Source organism: Argiope bruennichi, chromosome 4 (genome assembly GCF_947563725.1).
Source record: "Argiope bruennichi chromosome 4, qqArgBrue1.1, whole genome shotgun sequence".
Lineage (NCBI taxonomy): Eukaryota > Metazoa > Arthropoda > Arachnida > Araneae > Araneidae > Argiope > Argiope bruennichi.
This window is the reverse complement of record NC_079154.1, coordinates 133,372,067-133,393,353: the sequence shown is the minus strand read 5'-3', so window position 1 is coordinate 133,393,353 and position 21,287 is coordinate 133,372,067. Positions and strand designations below refer to the sequence as shown.

The following is a 21,287-nucleotide window of genomic DNA, read 5'->3' as shown; positions in this document are numbered from 1 at the left end:
TGTTATATACAAAAATTAGAACAGTGTTGATATATTACTATTATATAAGTTCAATTTGTTATTCCAATATTTTACATTCAATTTGATAATTTTGGTGAGCCTTCTACTATTTAAAGGACCATGTATGCAAACATTCTTTAGAGACATTCCTCATCAAATAGAGACAATCTTACAGATTGAGAGACAATAGACTGAGTTTCTTCAGAAAATCATTTGTACATTGCATATTTTAATATTATTTTTGGTGTTGTTGAATATTATCCAATATATTCACAGATATCATATTATCTTTTTTGTGCTTTATATAATCTTGTTAAAAATCATTTTTATATTATTGTAAAGGTAAGGGAAACTCGGGTATCACGTTTAATATGCTTTTAAATTTTAGTTTCTTACTTGACCAATTTTTGATTTTGACTTTTAAATTTTAGTTTCTTACTTGACCACCACTGTAAGGTAAGGCTGTATGTCGAGGGCCCCGACATACTTCCGCGTCTTGCAGTGGGGGGAAAATTGTAATGATATTTTAACTCTAATTTCAATTTAATTAATTTTCATAGTAACTTCATCTTAATTTAGCCCATAGTAACTTCATTCTAAAATATTCTCTTATTTCGTGATCCAATTCCACTGTCTCTACTTAATTAATTCAAGAGAAGCTTTGTTAAATTGTTGAATCAGCTAAAATCTAACTTTCCCACACTACGCGTGAAGAGATAACATACCGCTGATCAAGCAAATACTTTTTTAAAATCTCCCTTTGTTTCCCCTACCTTCTCGGCGCCTGTAATGAAAATCCCTATCGAAATCTCATAATACATTAGCACTGTAAAGAAGCATTTTCCCTATCAAAATCATAGGTTATATAAGACCAGGGATAAAATGTCCAAGAGCTCTTCCCTCATTCCTTTCTGTGTCGTTCTGTGTGCTCGTCGCTTGTACATATGCTTGCTTCTTCAAAATGAAATAAAACGACGTCACGAAATTAAAAGTATCTTCATTGCCTTCAACTGCATCATGCTTCACCACAAATAATATTATATATATATATATATATATATATATATATATATATATATATATATATATATATATATATAATGATTGTCCATTTGTTTGTTTATCTAAACTTTATACAATTCTACACTCCTTGACAGAATTGAACAATATTTGGTGCATATGTTTCTTAACATCTAGACGGATTAACTGCATCAGTAAAAAAAAGTCCCTAAAAAGTAATCCATTAATAAAAGTCCCTAAAGGAGGTGAAAAGGACACAGAGAGTAGAATGAATTTACATTTTACCACTGTAACTTAAAGGCATATAATTACACAAAAATTATTTTTACACCATTTTAAAATTAAAAAAAAACTACAATGACATGTATGAAGTTTTGAATTTCTTGTGAGTCTCAATTGCATCAGAGTACATTTTAAAAATTTAGGGAATAAGCTTACAGATCATTTTGATGAGGTTGCCATAATTGATGATGAGATAATTGTGATGGAGAATAAAGAATTCTAGCCTGTCATTCTTATATTTAAAGGATTTCTGTATGTCATATTTATCATAAATATATCAAGTTCTTATATGTTTAAGGAATTTATTGCACATGCTCTTTAACACTGAAGAGGATTAACTGTGCCACTTAAAAGTCGTTACTGTTTATTAGTTATTAATGATAAGCAATAAATATAAGTAATAGACATTTATTTTTGCTGATGAATGATAAAGGATCTCTTCATATTTATTTTGATTTTAGTTAATATTTCTAATTATATTTGAGATAATGTAAATAACTATACTTACTTTTGTTCTTCCATTGAGAATTTCAATTTCTGTTTTTGGGGATCTTAATAGGACTTGAGTTAATTGAAAATATCAAAATAAAACAATGAAAGTTTAATCATAAAAATAAATGAAATCCATTTTTGAAATATAACAACTCCATGAAAAAACTTAAAAATTAAAAAAAAAAAAACCCTTTATGATATAAAATCATTATCTAAAGTATAGATCTTTAACAAATTTTGAGCCAAATTTGACGAAGTTTACTTGTCAGTCTGTATTTTTTGCGTACATGTAAATGTGATAGCTCGAAAATGCAACAATATAAATAAATAAAATTTGTAATATTATCTAATTACTAAAATTGCTATTCTGGTATAGTTTTAATCAATGAAAAAATGCACACAAATGCAAAACTTTGCACAAGGCAAAGTTTAGTCATGTGGTCAAATCTGAACCATTTTTATTCAGTTGAGTGTCAATACAGGATAAAAAAATATTTTTTCTTTTTCTGTTGTGGAAATTTCCTTGAAATTCAAGTAATCTCTGCCAGATTTGCATGAAATTTTATCTTTTCTTCTTTCTCACATTACTGTTCTGTTCTTGAATCATTTGTAACTAGTTCTCTTGAAGGAGAAGAAATACATATGCCTTGTTTCAATTTATTTAAAATTCTTATATAAACTTCGACTTTTCTAAATTTTATTTGTAAGAATTAGATTACTATGGCAACACAGATGACACTCAGTAATGCAGTGTATATGAATGGAATATTCTTGTTGAACAATTTAAATGGAAATAATCATGGATTTTCCAAATCCACATTTAGCAAGATTTACTATATTCTTCTGTTTGATAAGTTCTGAATTATGAAATTTACTTTGTTTTTCCAAAATTTTAATTAATTAAAATGCTGCATAAAATAAATAAATATGTGAATCTGATTCATATTTAAAAATATTTTTATAATTAGATCCCCTACTATGGCAGGAGGTCTCTTTGCTATAAACAAAAACTACTTCCATAAACTTGGAGAATATGATCAAGGCATGGATATTTGGGGTGGGGAAAATCTGGAGATATCATTTCGAGTAAGTTGAAGATTTTTTTCCCCTTCTCTTGTTTTTAATTGACTTATTTCAGAATATGTGTTTCATTTTTTACATGGATTTATTCTCTATATACATTACAATGATAGAGATATTAAAAATTAACTCTGTTGGAAATGAAATCTGAGCCAATTTGTTTAAACAGGCTTGTTCTAAGATATTTTCTTTAACTGAATATTTTCTTTAACAGAAATAGTAAATAGTTGTTCACTTGATCTTTCTAGTATCAGCAACCAACGATCCCTATACACACACACACTAAAAAAATCAATCATAATGAATGCAGTTTGTACGAAATTTGTAAAATTCCATTTTATATTCCAGTGTATATATATATTTTTTTTTCCAATAGATACTAAATTAGTGTGTGCTGCAGACCATATGGTCAGCTGTGCACATCTGATAAATGTACCTTTTCATGGGTTAATATGTTAAAATGTTAAAAGAAGATTTACAATAAATCTTTTTAGTTGATTAATGTGTAAAACTATTTTGCATATTAGTAGGAAATAACCATATATTGTAGATTCCGTAATAAAACTAATGAGTCAATGAAATTTTTTAAATTATACTTTTCATTATTTTTAATACCTTAAAACAAAAAATAAAAATTTCAGTTTGACTGTTTGATTTTGAATTCAGATAGAGTGCTTCCAAAATAATGTAAAAATAGGTTTAAAAAAAAAACCTGCAGTTTTTAATTTAACTAATACTATATTCCATTTATTTATTAATAATAAATGTTATTTTCAATTAATATTTATTTTCATTATCATTGCTTTGAAAGTTCCAGTTTAGCTCTAGTGTGTAGTAGGTCTAGCAAAGTGATAGAGACCCCTAAGTATTTCAGTTTCATAAGTATATAGATCACTGCTACTGTCATGTCTTCAGGAATTGAAAAACAGGCCCCACCACTTTCATTTAATAGAGTTCTATCTATGCCACTGGCTAAAACTAATAATAAGCATGGTGATCTCCAAAGATGACTAGTTTACAATAACCTGGTGCTGGTTTAAAAAGTTTTGCAGAAATGTTTGCATATAGCTTTTCCTTTGCTATTATTGATAATTACTTTATTTCCTGTTATTAGCATTTACTTTAATATAAATTTTTGCTGTTTTAATTATGCTCAGAGTAGATTGCATGTACTTATTATTTATACATGATTTTCTCCTTTTCTTGTCTTTTTACAGTTTATTATTTTAAGGATGATGATATAGTATCTTTGCATTTATATAAATATTTTTGTATTCCTAGATTTGGATGTGCGGCGGTCAATTAGAAATTATTCCTTGTTCTCGTGTTGGGCATGTATTCAGACGGCGAAGACCATATGGCTCTCCAGAAGGGGAAGATACACTCACGTATAATTCTCTTAGAGTTGCTCATGTTTGGATGGATGAATATATAGTAAGGCATTTCTCTTCTCTTTATGCAAGGAATTTTTTACTTTGAAAACCTGGATATCATCCTTATATAATCCAAAACATAATCAATTTATGATTGATTTTTTTTCTTTCAAAAGTTTCAACTGATTTTTTGCTCTTGTTCAGCTTTTCCATTTTTTAAAATTTATTTTTATTTAACTTTATATGGAAGATGGAATTTTGTATTCATTTTTTATTTATTTCCTGATGGAACTAAAGTTTTGCACTTTTGCATTCATATGCATTATTAATGATAATATACTTTTGTAATATTTTCAAAATAAAATTTGATTTTGTTTCCATATAAATGTTCTACTTGATATTAAATTTGAGAAAAAATTAATTTGAAGGCTCAGTAATATTTATGATTATTAAAGACCAAAAATTTTATAGAATCAACATTAGTGCACATATATATAAAAAATCTTTATTTGTTAGCTTTATCATCAGACATAAGTTTGCATCTTTTGAACTATTTTAGTTTTTTTGACCACCCATGACCAAGAATCTAATTATAAAAAGACCATGGGAACAAGGCCAAATTATTTATTTTCTCACAATTGGATTTTCTAGAAGTTCCTTTTAGACATCTGATTTTCATGTAACATAGTCGCTCAACTTTAAACAGTTAGAAGTACAGAAACTGGATTCTGTGAGGTTTAAGGAAAACCAAAATCAGCTGAGGAGTTAAAATTCTTTTTATGTTTGAATTCAAATGGTTAGAAAATTAATTAATTCTAAGAATGTAAATAAATTGAATTTATGCACATAAATATATGCAAGGGTATGCATACAAGTATATAAGAATTATAAATAAAAGATTAAAAATAGGTAAATTAAAAATTTCTATTATTTAGTATTAATAATTAAATTTATTATTAGTAATAGTAATTATTAGTATTTAGTAATTAGTATAATAATTAAATTTAGTATTAGTAATTAAATTTCTATTATTAAGCATTTTAATAACATGTTTTGAATTTGACACTTTTTTGTCAAAATTTTAATATGAATTCTATTTTTAGTAGCTCATGAATATTATATTTAAGATTTGTAAAATAATCTTAGATGCAGCAATAAGTTTGTAGCTTATGTTAGTTTTTATTATTTTTTATCACTATATTTTTTAAAATATAAATATGTCTGATTAAATCTTTCTCTTATTTATAATTGCCATTTTACACATTGTTGCTTTTGAATTCAGTTTTCATCATTTAATTCATTTTCATTTATGGGCAAAGTCATCAAAGTATATATTCATCAAAGCAATTGGACAATGTCTAATTGTTTTGACACTATATGTCTAATTGCCGTAGTTAAAGAAGAAACTCTTGTTCCACTCTTTTGGGACACTTTCATTTGCATTTTTGATGGAATTTCAGTAGTTTGCCTAATTTTTGAAATAGAATCAGTATTAATATTGTAAAAGATTATCTATTACAATTTCATTTCATATAGCTTTATGCATGTAATATTTAAGAAAAGAATACTGGAATGCATTTTAAGGGTAGGTAATTTATAAATGATAACTCTGGAACTTTTGAAGTGATGCTTGCTTAAAGGTTCTAACTGAAATTTTAAATTCGTATTATTTTCTTGTATATAAAAAAAAAATGTAATAGACAAAAAAAAAAAAAAAAAAAAAAAAAATTGAGTACAGTACTTTTTTCCTTATTCAAATTTATTGTTTGATGAATTCTAAGTTTCAGAATTTAAAAGACATTTTAAAATTTTTTTTATCCCAATACAGTGAGCTATATGCATGGAATTTGTTGTGTAGCCTTTCCAAAGAATTTACAGATTTCTATCAAATTCTAGCCAAAATCTGTGAAGGAGAAGTCTGTTCATCCATCCGTGCCATTTGACCATGTTAACTCAAAAGTGTGCGTAGTTGAAAAGATGAGAATGAGTATATAGATTAAAATTATAGTTTTGTATCAAATTTTAAAGCCATTCAGCCAAATGACTAATCATCTGTTGGATATGCGAATGCAATCTATGAAAAAATCTATCAATTGCAATTCTAAATGTGGTCATGCCATCAAAATTATACATCTGTATCAAATTTTGATCCTAATTGATGGGAAATAAGACACCAAACTACTACTATTTGGGACTTTCTGTTCTAATATTATGCACAAAATACACCATACTGTATTAATATGAAGAAGGGTGAACATTTCCACTCATGTGTTTTTTCTGCCATTTTTGTGTGACCTGCTTTAAAATGCATTTTGTATTTTTTTGTAGGAAAATTTCTTTAAAGTTCGACCTGATGCCAGAGATAAGAAATATGGTGATGTGTCAAGCCGAATTGAGCTGAGAAAGAAGCTCCAATGCAAATCCTTTGACTGGTATATGCAGAACATTTATCCAGAATTAGGACCTCCCCAAATCAAGACCAATCTTTCAGCTAAAAAAGCTCATTTGGCTAAATTTAAGAAAGGTGCAAGGGATTGGAAATATGCCACTCCAGAAATCCTATTCAGATATCAAGTAGGTATTTTCCAGACTCTGCCGGTCTGTTGTTTAATTTTCTTAATTCAGAAGTCAGATTTTATGATTTACAACTGAAATGCATAAAAAGTTTTTTAGAAAAATCTTTTAAATTTTTTTTTAACATTTTTAAAAATTATTCTATGTTTCCCATGTTTTATTACATAAAATCTATACAGAAATGCCAGTTTTCAACTTTTTCAGTTTGGTGGCTTATTTTCTTATAACAGGGTGGAGATAGAGCCAGGAAATTAGAAATTTCGTGAAAAGTCAGGAAAATTTAAAAAAATATCTAATAGCAGAAAATATTTAAAATTGGTTGCAACAGCCTTTTGCATGAAGCGTGCCTGCAATTGGCGATTTCACATTATCATGTTTTTAAAATGATTTCTAATGTTTTCAAAATGATTATAGCAACAACAACCCATCTTTCTTTCAAGGGTATGGCGACTTCGGGGAATTTCATTTTATAAGAAGAGCAATTAGCTGTTGAATGTTGCTAAAACTCCCTATAGAGCATGAAATACACTATGTTTGTTAAAAAAGCAACAAGAAAATGGCCATGTTAAAAGAAAACATCCCTGCTAATTCCACATTTTTAATTTAATTTTTAAAAAATCTCCCCATGTTAGAAGTCAAAAGTTGCTTTTGGAATATTAAAATCTTTTGTATTTACAATTGTATATTTTGTATAAAAAATGGTGTATTTTTATTTATTAAGTGCAAGTTTCCAGAGGTTAGGAAAATAATATTGTATTTTTGTCCATCATGTCAAATTTATGATTCAGCAAATATATGTTTAAAACACGTTAATCTTATCCTCAGTTATGCCCATCCAAATATTATCAACAGAAAAGTCTTTCCAGAAGTATGAATTTACTTCAAGTAATACAGTTAGTTGGCAAAAGTGATTGGAGAGCATGGAAAGGGAAAATTAAATTTATTGTGAATTTCCATACTATTGCATTAGAAGTGATTTGAAGTACATACTTAATAGAGATATCGGTTTCACAGAAGCTAAAGAAGCAGTCTGAAAGAGGCATGAGAAAGATTTCTAGGATTTCATTAATATTGTGTTATGAGAGGTTGAAGAGAAAATATTCAATTCAGTTTCTTTTCATTTGGGAATTTTCATGAATTATCTTTTTTTTTTTAATTTTTTTTATTTATGATATCATATTCAACCATAGAATTACAGTAAATACTGGCATGTTTGTTTCTTTTGCTACTTGGATATCAAGATGTTTTCAACAGAACTTGAAATCGTTCATGCAACAAATATATTTTAAATACCTAAAAAGATAATATACTGAATCTAAAAATAAAATAATTGAATAGTAAGGAGATGGATTTATGATTCTTTACCAAAAAAATTTCATTGTCACAGTCTGGCAATGTAGATTGCATTTGTATTGGATGGTAATACTAATAAATATGTCCTCATGTACTGCAATATATGTTACTAGTTACTAAAAAATAATTTCTGATGGTAATGAATATTTTCTAAAATCTTTAACTCTAAAATTCCAAAATAACATCTGTTTTCTTACTAAAACCATTTAAATACAATTTATTAGCCTAATACCAAATTAACTTGTTTGATCAAATAGAAATAAATATATTTTAATAATATTTTTTGTAAGTTTTCAATTTTTTAATTAAAACTTACTACACTTTTATATTAAATCACTATTCCACTAGATTTTTTACATTTATTCTCAATTTTAAGCCAGATAAGATAAAGCAGATAAAAATTTATGAATATGTATATAATACCTGAAAAACTTCGCAAGCTACTTAAAAGACTTATGAATAATTTCTTCTAGTTCAGTTTTGTGCTTCTTAATAGATATTCTTCATTTCAAGGATTTTAAATATACATGCTGTAATTTCAGGTTCACTTTCTGGTTTATGATTTTAAGTTTTTTTTCCCTCCTATAATTCCAAATTTACACCTCAAATTGATCTTGGTTTGGAAAACTACATAAAATATAGTCTAAAAATATTTAAATATTTGTTTATCCACTTTATTGATTATGTGTGGAATGTGTATTTGCTTTTGAAAAATTTGTGACACAAGATGACTAGTTTTGATTTTTTTTTAAAACCCATGTGTAATTTAAAAGAGAAATATTGGCTATTGTAAAAAAGTTCCAATAATTACTATAGATGTAATATGAGAGATATTTACACGAAAAATTTTGAGTTTATTTACATTGACAAAAAAAAAAAAAAAAAAAAAAAATTCTGAATTGAATTATTTCTTGTGGAGTTGAGTTGTAACTGGTAAGACACATACATAATCTCCAAACTTGCAACTTTATGAAGTAGTATTTTTTGCTCTCTTCATCTGGAAATAGCATCATTGATGCTATAAATCCCGATCTCTCAATTTCAAGTTCAAGTACCTGAAATTACAGCAAAAGTTATAAATTGAATATATTAGGAATATTAACTCATCGACCAGCTTTTGTGACAATATTAGCAGCTACTTTGATTATGTAATCATCATCTTCACTAGAAACTTGATCTGAAGCAACTGGAATTGCAGGAAGTTAAGTGTTTGCGTTTTTATCCTTTTGCAAGAACAATTAAATGATAATTTTCCAGAACTATTGCAGTAGACAGTAGTATGCTTTTTTTTTTAATAGTGAGGTACATGAAACACTTCTCCTATCCCTCTTTTAAACAAATGATTGAATAAATCCTTTTGTCTTTGTGCTGAAAGTAATATTTAAAATTTTCAATTGGGAGCTTTTTTTTTCTATACTTTCATGTACTTCTTTTTAGATCCAGTTGGCTGGAACTGAGCTTTGTATAGAATCTGAAGATGATGTGACAACTAAAGGCTCATTACTTATTCTACAAAAATGTGCTTCCATCAAAAAACAGGTAAAGTATTACATCCACTACTAATGAAATTTTCATATCATGATAATCAGATGCCAAAAATGCTGGATAAAGTAAATTCATTGTTTTCTAATTGGTCTGATATTTTTATCCAAGAATAATATGCTTTTTATATATAATTTGATATGATATGTAAAAATGTTTTGTTTAGAGTTCTTTCACAATTCAGTTATATTTATTTTAACATAAGAAATTGAAAGAGTAATAATGCTGGAAAAACTGATTTCATTATTTTATCTATTTTTACTTTCTCATATATATATATATATAGTATAGAGAAAGTTTAGTAATCATCAAAATACCTGAACTCGAGATTTTGGCAAATCTCTATGTTTTAGACTTCCCTGAGTTTGAAAAACACATTTTTGGAAAATGTCCATCTGTCTATCTGTGACAAAAATAACTCAAAAACGCTTTGAATTTGACGGATGAAATTTAGTATTTGGTCTTTATACCAAATTAGTAGATTTCTCTCAAATTTCGAATAAAATCTGTTCTGAGAAAGTCTGTTTGTCTGGCTCTTCGAATATGTGTTAACACAATCAACATAAAACGAAGAGATTTATATAGATAAAATTCAGAACACAGAATTAATATCTATAGTCTAGACACCTATTGAATTTTAAGCAAAATCCAACAGCAGATTGATTGTCTGTCAGTCTGTACTTACAGAAGCATGTAAACACGATAATTCAAAAATGCAATGACTTAAATAAATCAAATTTCTTATGGGTTTTGTGATTACAAATGCAGTTTTTTGTCAAATCTTTATTTCAGTCAGATGGGAAAAACGCATTTGAAATACAAATTCGATTTTCAGATACTATACCTTACACCAGAGATTAATCGCCAAATAACATGCCAAAGATAACACGATAGATTCAGTAAAAATGCTGAATTCTCATCAAAGGTTAATATTTTGTAAATATTGTACACTAATGCTATACAAGATGTTTAAGGGATGACACCTTTATTGCAAGAAAGTTTTGATGAGACTGATCTCTTTCATTTATATGATATGTAGAGAAAGTATTATAATTGTCAAAAAGTTTGAAGTTGAGATTTTGATGGATTTCCACTTTTTAGATCTCTCAAAATTCGAAAAATACAGTTTTTGCATTATATCTATCTGTGACAAAGATGACGAAAAAATGTTTTGAGCTAAAATAATAAAATTTCTTATATGGTCTTTACAACAAATTTGTACCGGCGTCCTGGCATAGGGGTAGCGCGTCTTCCCCGTGATCTGGGCGTCCCGGGTTCGAGTCCCGGTTTGGGCATGGTTGTTCTTCTGTTGTTCTATCTGTGAGATGTGTGAATGTGCCCTCCTGTAAAAGGGGGTTGTGCAAGCGAATGAGTGATGCGTGAGTAGCAAAATCGTACTCTTGGCCCTAGTTGGCGCTGCTATAAAAAATAAGAGACGTTCCCCCTGAGGCTTAAATCGCTGTCTTCGTAACAGTGGGCTTGTCAGTGGCAAGTGCCATAAGAAACAAACAAACAACAAACAACAAATTTGTAGATTTCTTTATTTTTTTTAGCAAAATCCATTCAGAGAAAGTTCGGTTGTGCAAATATAAGTTACAATAACTTGAAAATAAAGAGAGTTAAATGGATAAAATTTGGTAAATGCATTTGTTATTTAAAGTATAGATACCCATCAAATTTTGAACCAAATCTGTCCGTTTCTGTCAGCCTTTACTTTCACAAGCATGCAAACTTGATTAACTCAAATATGCATTGACTTAAATTCATAAAATTTGGTGGATGATTTGGGACTACAATTATAGTTCTTTGTCAGATTATAGTTTCAATCAGTCGGAAGCAATTCATCTAAAAACATAAATTCGATTTGGAGTATCTGTTGCTAAATGCCATGGTTTAATTGATAAAAAAAATCGCTAAAGATCACAGATTTCGTAAAAATGCTAACTTTTTACATCAAAGATAAATATATTCTAACTATTGTTCACCAATCATGTAAGACAGTCGCAGCCTTACCCACACTCTATAATTTTATGTGGGAGAAGGAGGAAGAGAGTATTCGAGTCTTTTATAAGAGACTATTCGAAAGTTTTGGGAGACCACTCCTACTAATTTATAATCTTTGAAGTTTACAATAAGTAACCTATAAGGCAAATTTCAGTTTTAATGCATACTGCTTAATCAGCAATGTTATATTTTGTAGAATTTTTTTAACTAATGAGTCAAGTATAAATAACTTGTAACAACTTTACTTATTTGATAAATGAAGCATGTACTAAATAGAAATAAATATTCATAGAAATATGTTACAGCAGCAATATTCATTTTTAATTAAATCTTTTTAATAAATGTTTCTTTTTAAGTTTTTCTTTTAAAAATCTTTCCTAATTCTAAGAATTTTTGTACTTAAAAAAATGAGCAAATAAAAATATTATAAAATAAATAAATTGGTATTTAATATTCAGAATCTTTGGCGAGATAAAAGCAGTTTTTGTTTTTCTCGCAAAGATTTTTATTCAATTTTTCAATTTTTTTTCTTCAATGAATTTAAATCATGCTAATTTTAATCACAAAAAGAGATTTACTTTTTACTTTTATTTCTTTTAGTTATGGTATGAGACAGCAAAACATGATATTCGTCTATCTCAGTTGCTGTGCCTGGATGCTGGGGAGCAATTCCCTCGCCTAGCAAAATGTCACGAAATGGGTGGCTCACAGGATTGGAGGCATGCAGACACAGTAAGATTTATCCTTTGTAATTGATTAATGTTATTTGAAGTGATTAAAATGCTAGTTTTTGTTTTTAACTCTAAAATAAAAATTGAATTTGCTTTTATTCAAAACATGTTATGTTGACTAATTAGCTCAGAAAGAGATGATGATGCTGAAAATATTTTGATGATTAATTAAATTGTTCTTATTTCTAATGTTTAAGTTGTTCAGTTCCCAAATATCTATAGCTTTTGAATGTGATATATAATAAATCTGCTCTTCCACTGGTGGAGTGTACAGTTTGATATAAATTTGTCATTCTTTAATTGTTGTGATTATTGAATAATTAAACTGTGTTGTTTTGACAAATTTAATATCATCTTCTGTGCATATGATATATGTCATTCACTCTGCACATTTCGTGATTTAGCTGACAAATCAGATCCTGAATTATGACAAATAAATAACAATTATTTCTTCATTTTTGTCAAAAAAAAAAAAAAAATGGTAAGAGTCATCTGGTTATAACTTTATATGTCAGTTCATTATTTTCCTGGAATATTTCGGAAGCATTCAATGGATGCCTTTCATTCTGAATTTATTCCTTGACCAATGAGTCAAGAATTCTATATATCATAAAATTAGTTTATCATTCAGTTTATATTTTCCTACTTCCTATGCTGATTTGATGAAAACTTAGGTTGCCACAATAAAAGCATATAGATGGAAATTTGACGACATGATGAGTAGCATGATTAAAAGTTCTTAAAAAGTGTTTAAATTTAAAAACCATTTTTAAGCACCTTAAAAATGCTTAATTTGGGGGGAGGGGGGAGACCCTCAAAAAGTGTGTTATTTTCTCAAGAAATGTGAAGACAGCTTTTTGTTTCCCATACGTTGAATACAATAGTTCAAAATCGTAATTGTAAAGGCTTGTTTATCAGATGTATCAAGAAAGAAAACTAAAAAAAGAGTAGAATTAGAACAAGGGATCCAAGCATTTCAAAATGTATTTAGATAAAGCTAATGAGCCTTTTTTTTTCCCTCTTTCTCTTTCTACCATAGTGTACATTGTTGTTTATTGAAATATTGGGAAGGTTATACAGAAGGGTAGGTATGAAATATGTACTACACCATACTTATTGCAACTCAAAAATGTTTGGAAAAAAAAGTCAAATATTAAAAAAAAAATTCTTAGTGTTTGAGATATTGAAGAATTTATTTAAATTATATCTGATAAGTGTATGTTTAAATTTTTATGCTATTTTACGTTATTAGAGGATTATTAGTTGTTATTGGAGAAATTTTATGTGCTATATTGAACTGTAATTAATTGTTGTGTATAATTATGTTATTCGATCGTGCAAAATCTAGTATGATGAGATTTTAACTTGAAGCCACAATTTTTCAATGATCATGATTTCTTTCACAATGTAATTTTTAAATATTCCCATCCATTCAAAAAATATTATTTATTAGACCAGTTTTGCCAAATTTTAGTTTTTACTAAGGGGAAAAAAACTGCTAATTCTGGCATTTAAAATTTTTGGGGAAATAAGAAAAGTTTAAAAAACTTTTATTCTTTAGAGTTTAGATTCTATCATTTTATAATGATTTTTTTTTAATAACTCTTATAGAATATTTTCCCCAATGAAATATCTCTTTACATATAAAGCTGCTGGACAGCAATGTACAGTATAAAACATTGAAGTTAAAAGCATGAAATTTGTAAAGTCACATTTTAGGTATTAGGAATCCAATAAGAACTTGTATTTCAAAATTTTAGCCAGAAGTTTAATTTAAAAAATAAAACAATTTTAACTTGTTATTCCCTAACATCAAAGCATCTTTGCACAAAAAATAATTTTGCACCTTTTTATTTTAATTATATCAATTTTGTTTAAATGAATACATTTTTTTCCCCTTTAGTTTTCGTAATTTTAGAAAAATTAGTTTTAGATATAATCTGTAACAATGGTTGTTATTGTAATTAAATTAAAAACAATATCCAAAACAATAATTAAAAACACATCTTTGAATCATTGAGTCACATTATTTTACCGTTGTTAACATCGTGATAAAAATGGGGGGAAAAGCTTTCTTTACTTTAATTTAAACTTAAAAAGTTTTTTAAGCCGTTCATTGAATAAAATTCCTCATTTCATGAGTTTTGTTAAATTTTGAAGTAATGCAATATATTGTCTTGCACTGGCTTCAAAAAATACTTCAACTAGCATTTTTTATTTTCATTTTGTTTTTGATTACAGAGCTGGCTCTTAATTTCATGTATTTTTTCCCAATATTTATGGAAATCAGAAGTTGTTAAATTATTTTCATTTCTTTGCAAAATATATAATCACTTCTTAGTGTAATTTTTTTGAATTGTAAATTATGTGACTATGTTGAAAAGTTGATGTTTTGTTAAATTATTATTTTTCTTATTTAATATTTGAATGTTTGAATGTTTTTTTTTTTTACAAAACCATTTGAATTTGGTTTCTATCTCCATTTTTTGGGAATTTTCACTGCTTTTTCTATTTGTATTTACATAGTTTTAATGCTATTTTATATCTTTAAATACTATTTTCTCAAATTTTAATTTTTGATAGATTTTTTTATTAAAAAATCTAATAAATTATAAATCCAATGCATAATTTTTGTTCTAATTTGATATAATAATGTCTAAATATATTCTGCTGTTCCTGAACACTAGAATAAGTGATCTATTCATTTATAAATATTTTATAGTTGTTTTATTGCTTCACAATGTGAAAAAAAATTGGAAATTTTGTGTTATTTATCATTCAAATCACAATATTTAAAGAATGGATAAAAATATGACTTATTTTTTTAGTTCAGGAACTATATTTCTTAAGTTATTTGCAGAATTGTAAGCAAATCTTTCTGATAAATTTCTAAACTAGAAGATTTTTGATTTAACTTTACAAATTTCTAAACTAGAAGATTGTTTTTAACCTCTTAGAAAAAAAAATCATTTATTAATTTTTTTTTTTAATATTACCACTTAAGGGTATAATTTGGTTTTATAGATGTTTTTTAATGTTTTTATGCAATTATTCAAAAATATGATTATAATTGGAGATTTTTTTTAAAAAAATTCTTCCTGAACATATCTTAAATATTTAAGATAGATAGTCGCATATCTTAAATATTAAAAAAAAAAAAAAAAAAAAAAAAAGTTCTAACTAAAGAAGTTATAATGCGATAAGACATATTTTAATTGTCTGACTATTTCTGAACACTGCAATTCTTTTGTATTAAAAAAGACCATGGCATTGCTGTATCATCAATTATGTGGTTGTTTTATCTATTTTATGATCGTAACCATTTCGGAATGCTTAGTTCTAAACTTTGTAACATGGCAACTAAAATTTCTAAATATAGCGAGTTAGTGCAGGAAGAAATTTACATTTTCCATCCTAGCCATACCAGATCTTATTTGTTGTGCATATATTAAAATCAAATAAAAACGGTTATGCTTCTATATCAATGTCAATATTTTCAGAAATGATGTATCCATCTGAATAAATTAGTAGTTTGTTAATTTTAAGACTTATTGTAAAAGATCACAGATCTTTATTGTTAATCTTATAAAAATTTGATTAATATTTTGTTATGAATAGTTTTTTTTTATTTTATGATCTTTTTTTTTTTGTTTTGTTTTTTCAAAACCCAAAAGACATAATTTGTTTTACATTAGAAGATGCTGTGTAGATATTTTGCAAATTTAGAGACTTTATATACATTTAAAATTAATTAAAAATTTTTTAAATAAAAATTATGCATTATTATAAAATAAGAAATGGCCTATGCATGGAAAATATGCAGGTTTACATATGAGTGCATGTACAAAGTTGTCTATTTATTTATTTATTTTTTGGCTACAGTGCTTAAAAGTACTTATTCTTTTCAGCATTTTCTCACTGCACACTTTGGACGAGCTAGGAAATCCAAATGTAAAGTTAAAATTCAATTTTAAATAATTTCAATTTTCTATATATACTGGGTTTGCTGAGAAAGAGTATACTTTTTGTTAATTGACTTATCCTTAAATAAATAATTGATTTTTATCAAGAAGGGCAAAATATAAATAATATTTAATATGAATGAAATTTAAGGTTTTAAAGGAGAGTTATATTTATAATAAAAAAAACATCTATCATGGGCACAGTATGAAAGTAATTGTAGTGAGAGAGAATTTTTTTCCTTTCTTCCTTGTTTCATCTACTCTACAATTTCCATATTAAGGTGGCCTTATTTAATGCTATTTTCCTCCAGTCTTTAGATGGGTAGGGGGCCCTTCTATTAAGCAAAGTATTATTGTTCTATTTTTAAAGGCAGCAATGAAGTAAATAAGGCACCAATAAAACTCGCTGAGAAATAGAAAAACCTCATTTATTTAAATTATTCAAAATATATTTAGAATATCACTGATTTCTTGGTGGCTGATTTTTTACTTAATGATAAATGAAAGATTTTAAATTCATCTTCTCTATTTTATTGTTTTGTTTCAGACCAATTCTCCAATCTACAACACAGCTGCTGGTTTGTGTCTCGGTTGTCATAAGCCAGTTGTAGGAGAGTATATTCTGCTGTCCATTTGCAGCCAGTCAGAATCTCGGAAGTGGAATTTGCTCTTCAGTCCTCTGCCATAAAGCATTATAAAAAAGGAAAATTATTTAGTTTTATGCATTTCAAAACTTTCCTGTGATATATTTATTATTTTACTTATTATTCTTTTACATGTTCATTGAATGTGGATAGTTTTTCTGTCTGGCAGATTAGCATCTGTAGTGGTATTTTGCTGTTACTTTTCCTTTACTTGTGTGTGATGTTTTAAGAATATTTTTTGGGGATCATTTTTTAAAATTTTATTTTATTAGTTTTGGAAGAATCCCACCTAATATTTAAAAATTTTTACCTTTGACATTAACTGTATTTGTATGGTTGTGATTTAAAATCTATTTATTTTCTTTCATATAAAATTTTCAATGTTATAATTGCTTTTTTTTTTTGCATTTTATCAGGGTAAATATCTCAAAATTTGTGTTTTATTAAAATTTATCTGATTTTGTGTTATCTTACCATTATTTTTTAAAATGAGAAAAGACCTTTTAATGAAAAATGTATTTTCTATTCCTAGCTTTATTATGTAAGTATTTATCCATTTTATCCAAGAATTCTGTGATATAGTGCAATTTTAAAATTAAATATAATCTCTTAATTATTTTAATTAAAATTTGGTATTTAAAAAATTGCTACATTATACCATGAAATGTCTTTTAATTAATCTTTATTATATCTCCATAACTTAATTTTGATATATAAATTTAGTGTCCTAAATTATTTAATAGGGTGAATAAGTTTGGAAAATGGAAAACAATGTCTACAAAATGCATGCAGCATGCTGGCCCTTATATGGCTGTTTAATCACTCTCTTCTGGAGACATAGTGTGTAATCTCCAGATATGTAAGCTGTCAGTTAATTTTTTTTTTTATTGAAATAGATTAATCAACTGCATAGAGCCACAGAAATTAAGAGGGCTGTAGACAGATAAAATAAAATTATGTTATTAGCCTATTTGTCAAATATATAAATTTAAAGCATATCAGTTCTGTGAGTTAACCCTTTGCACTTGGATGTCTCCTTTCATGCCCCATTCAAGAAAATGCATCATATTGTCATTTCATTTATTAACTTTTTTAATTTTGATTGTTAAAAATACCTATAAAATGGTAAGAAGTTATAAATAAATTTTTTCAGGAAGATTCAACTTTAAAACATACCACAGACACAGTAATGGAACAATAAACAAGTTTTCGTATTAGGTGAATAATTATGCATCAAATTAATTTTCTTGGTGCAAAAACTTAAAAAATATTAAAGTAGTATTAACACTTTGTGTAGTGCAATTGATAAGGTTCCTAGCTGTTTCATTATATTCATTTAATTGTTACAATATTTTTTAACACTGATTATTTGCTTAAATAATATTGCGTAAAAACATGGATATTGCAAACTTGAGAATTATAAATAAATAAAAGCACATGTATTTTTTTTAAAAATACTAAAATAAAAATGTAACCTGAAATAAATAATTAACATTATGTATAATGTGAAATTAAATTGTAGATTTTATTAAACAAAGTGGTGTTTCATATTATGCAATACTTAAGAATATAAATTGCTGAAACCTTCTGATGACTCGTAATAAAATTTTTAGTATTGTGTAAGATATTACGGAATTTAAAAATAGACAGACTGAAATTTAAAAATAAAATGTTAAATATAAAAACTTGAAAAACCTGCCTCAAATATGATTTAAAGCATCATATTTAAGGTGTTATTAATTACATATAATATTTATTTCTTGAATTATTTCAAATGCTGTATCCATATAAACATTAGATCTAAAAAAAAAAAAAAAAATTAAATATCTTTATTTGTTAATATAAATAAAAACATAAAACAATGAAGTAAAAGAAATTCAGAGTTATTTTTCCTATCTAAACATTATTCTAAATGATTAGCAGTAATAACTATTAAATGCTGGTTCAGATTCTTTTAAAATCCATTCAGCATTCTAAATAAATTTCCTGAGAATAGTGTACCAATGCACTGTAGAAAGTCATTCTTATGCTGTGTAAAATAATATGATGCAGTTAATAGTGATTTAAAAAAACTTATTTCACTTTTTATTTACTTTGTGTAACAGCTTTTATTTTTATATTTGCAATGGTTTGTCAGAAGTTAACAAAATTAAAAGAAAATTGCATCACTATCTTCATCTTTAAAATGCTGTTCAATGTCAAAATAAATATGATTGAATAGCTAAATGTGATAAATTAATTATTGTGCAAATTAAATTGGAAGTTAAATTTTTTTTCTTCTAATAATTAAACTTTTAAAGAAGGGAAAAAAAAAAACTGAACACTCTAATGTTATTTTATGTTACTCAGAAGTTTAAATTACCCTGATATGAGCATATCTTACAGCTCTTTTTAAGAAAAATAATTTAAAATAAAATAAACTTTATTTTTTAATTAGAAATATAATATACTTAAATTATATATTTATTAAATGAAAACCTCAAACAATGTAATATGATAAAAGAAAAGACTATAAAAGGACACAAAATTATTGCAAATCATTTTGAAATAGTTTGTGATTGCTTTTATAACACTTAATATCAGCATATTAAAAAAAAATACTAAATAATTATAAAAACCAATTTGAAATTGTTTGCTTTTGTGGTTGTGAATTTATTAATGCAAATAAAAATTTGGGCATCTCTTTTTTAATTTATTCTTTCTTTTCTGAGACATTCATTTGTAAAATTGTCTTTTATAGTATGATTTTGGTCTCATAATAAACTTAATTAAAATGAAGAAATATATTTTGTTGCACTTTCATCCTTTTGTTAACATTCCACTCTAACATATCCAAACTTTTCACCTCCAAAATTCTTGTATGAATTTCTTCTCATTTTGATTATTATCCTTAAAAAAGTGTGAAGAATAATTTATTTCTTTGTGATTAGCAAAACCACTCTTCATTTTTGCCACTTGGCAAAAATTAGTATTTTTTTAAAAAAAATTGTATATTTAATTTTATTTATTAATTACCTACAACATTCCTTTTTGTTACCTATGTTTTTCCATCCTTTCATGTGCATATTACACAGAAAGTATTAATTTTTTGTTAATTGTGAAAGCATTTGTTATAAACTGTGATTATAAAAACGCACGTGTAATTGGATTTTCATCAAATATGATGAATACACTGATTTATTTGCTACTTTTATTATGATTAGATTAATAATTTGTAAGAACAATTCTTCAAATTATTTCTTCATGCATTGATTTTGCACATTATTTTTTTTTTCTTAAAATGCAATATATAGTAGAATTCCAATTATCTGAATTCTGTTTATCCAAATCTCCTTGAGAAAGTAGGAAAAGGGAGAAGAAGAAAGAAATCCCCCCCCCCAAAAAAAAACTTCCCAAATAATAAAGATATAAATAAATTGGATAAAGAAAGGGATACAGCTAACTTTTACTGATATGTTCTAACAATGATCTTTTAATACAGTATGTGTGTATACATAATGTAATGTTAGTTTTGTAATCAGTAAATTAATATGTTATAATTTTTTTGTTCTTTACTAAGAGATAATTATTTTTTTCTGTCTTTATCCAGATAATGAGTAACTGCTCCCTAATGATTCAGAGAATTGTAGTTGTGCTATGTTTGAATTATTTTTTTAATATTAGTAAATAAGCTGTTAAAGTCTTCTAAATCTGCAAAGTAAATATTTTTAGCTCAGTAAAATGATAATTCAATAATTTCTTATGAATATTTGAAAATCAGTTCTTTTTGTGAACAAAAATTAAAATATCTGTAGATTTGAAAGAAAAAAAAAATAGTGAATAGCATGTTAGTCGCACATAGCACCCAAATTAATACTTATACTATTTAGTTTTCATTAGATGATAAATGCTAGCATAATTTTTAAAATTGTCAATTTTCATGGAGAATTGTTTTGTATTTCTCAAATTTATTTTTTATAAAAAATTGATAAATTTGCAAACAAAGATGTGATATTCAAAATGTTACCTTAATTAAAAGAAATGTTTAACTTTATCTTACTTATAACATTTATTCAGTGGGATTTAGTTCTTTTATGGTTCTTATGTTTTATTTCATAGTTACAAACCTTTAATAATATTTATTTCAAATAAATCGATTTCAATAAAATCAAATTTAAAAACCTATAATTTGTATTTCTTAAAAACTTTAGATGTTGTCATATGTTAAAAATGAAATTCTTGTGTTTTGTA

At 26.3% G+C, this 21,287-nt stretch overlaps 1 protein-coding gene across 3 annotated transcripts in view; it reads left to right on the top strand.

Moving 5' to 3' along the window:
- The window catches only part of LOC129965513 (polypeptide N-acetylgalactosaminyltransferase 11-like), a 36,952-nt gene extending 19,318 nt beyond the window's left edge, over nt 1–17,634 (top strand). For all 3 annotated transcript variants that reach the window (XM_056079482.1, XM_056079481.1, XM_056079480.1), the window contains exons 7-12: nt 2,763–2,880; nt 4,156–4,308; nt 6,576–6,821; nt 9,612–9,713; nt 12,321–12,452; nt 16,961–17,634. In XM_056079482.1, coding sequence (XP_055935457.1) covers nt 2,763–2,880; nt 4,156–4,308; nt 6,576–6,821; nt 9,612–9,713; nt 12,321–12,452; nt 16,961–17,101 — 892 coding nt within the window. In that variant the 3' untranslated portion in view covers nt 17,102–17,634. The remainder of the gene's footprint in view (nt 1–2,762; nt 2,881–4,155; nt 4,309–6,575; nt 6,822–9,611; nt 9,714–12,320; nt 12,453–16,960) is intronic.
- Nucleotides 17,635–21,287: the final 3,653 nt, after the last annotated feature.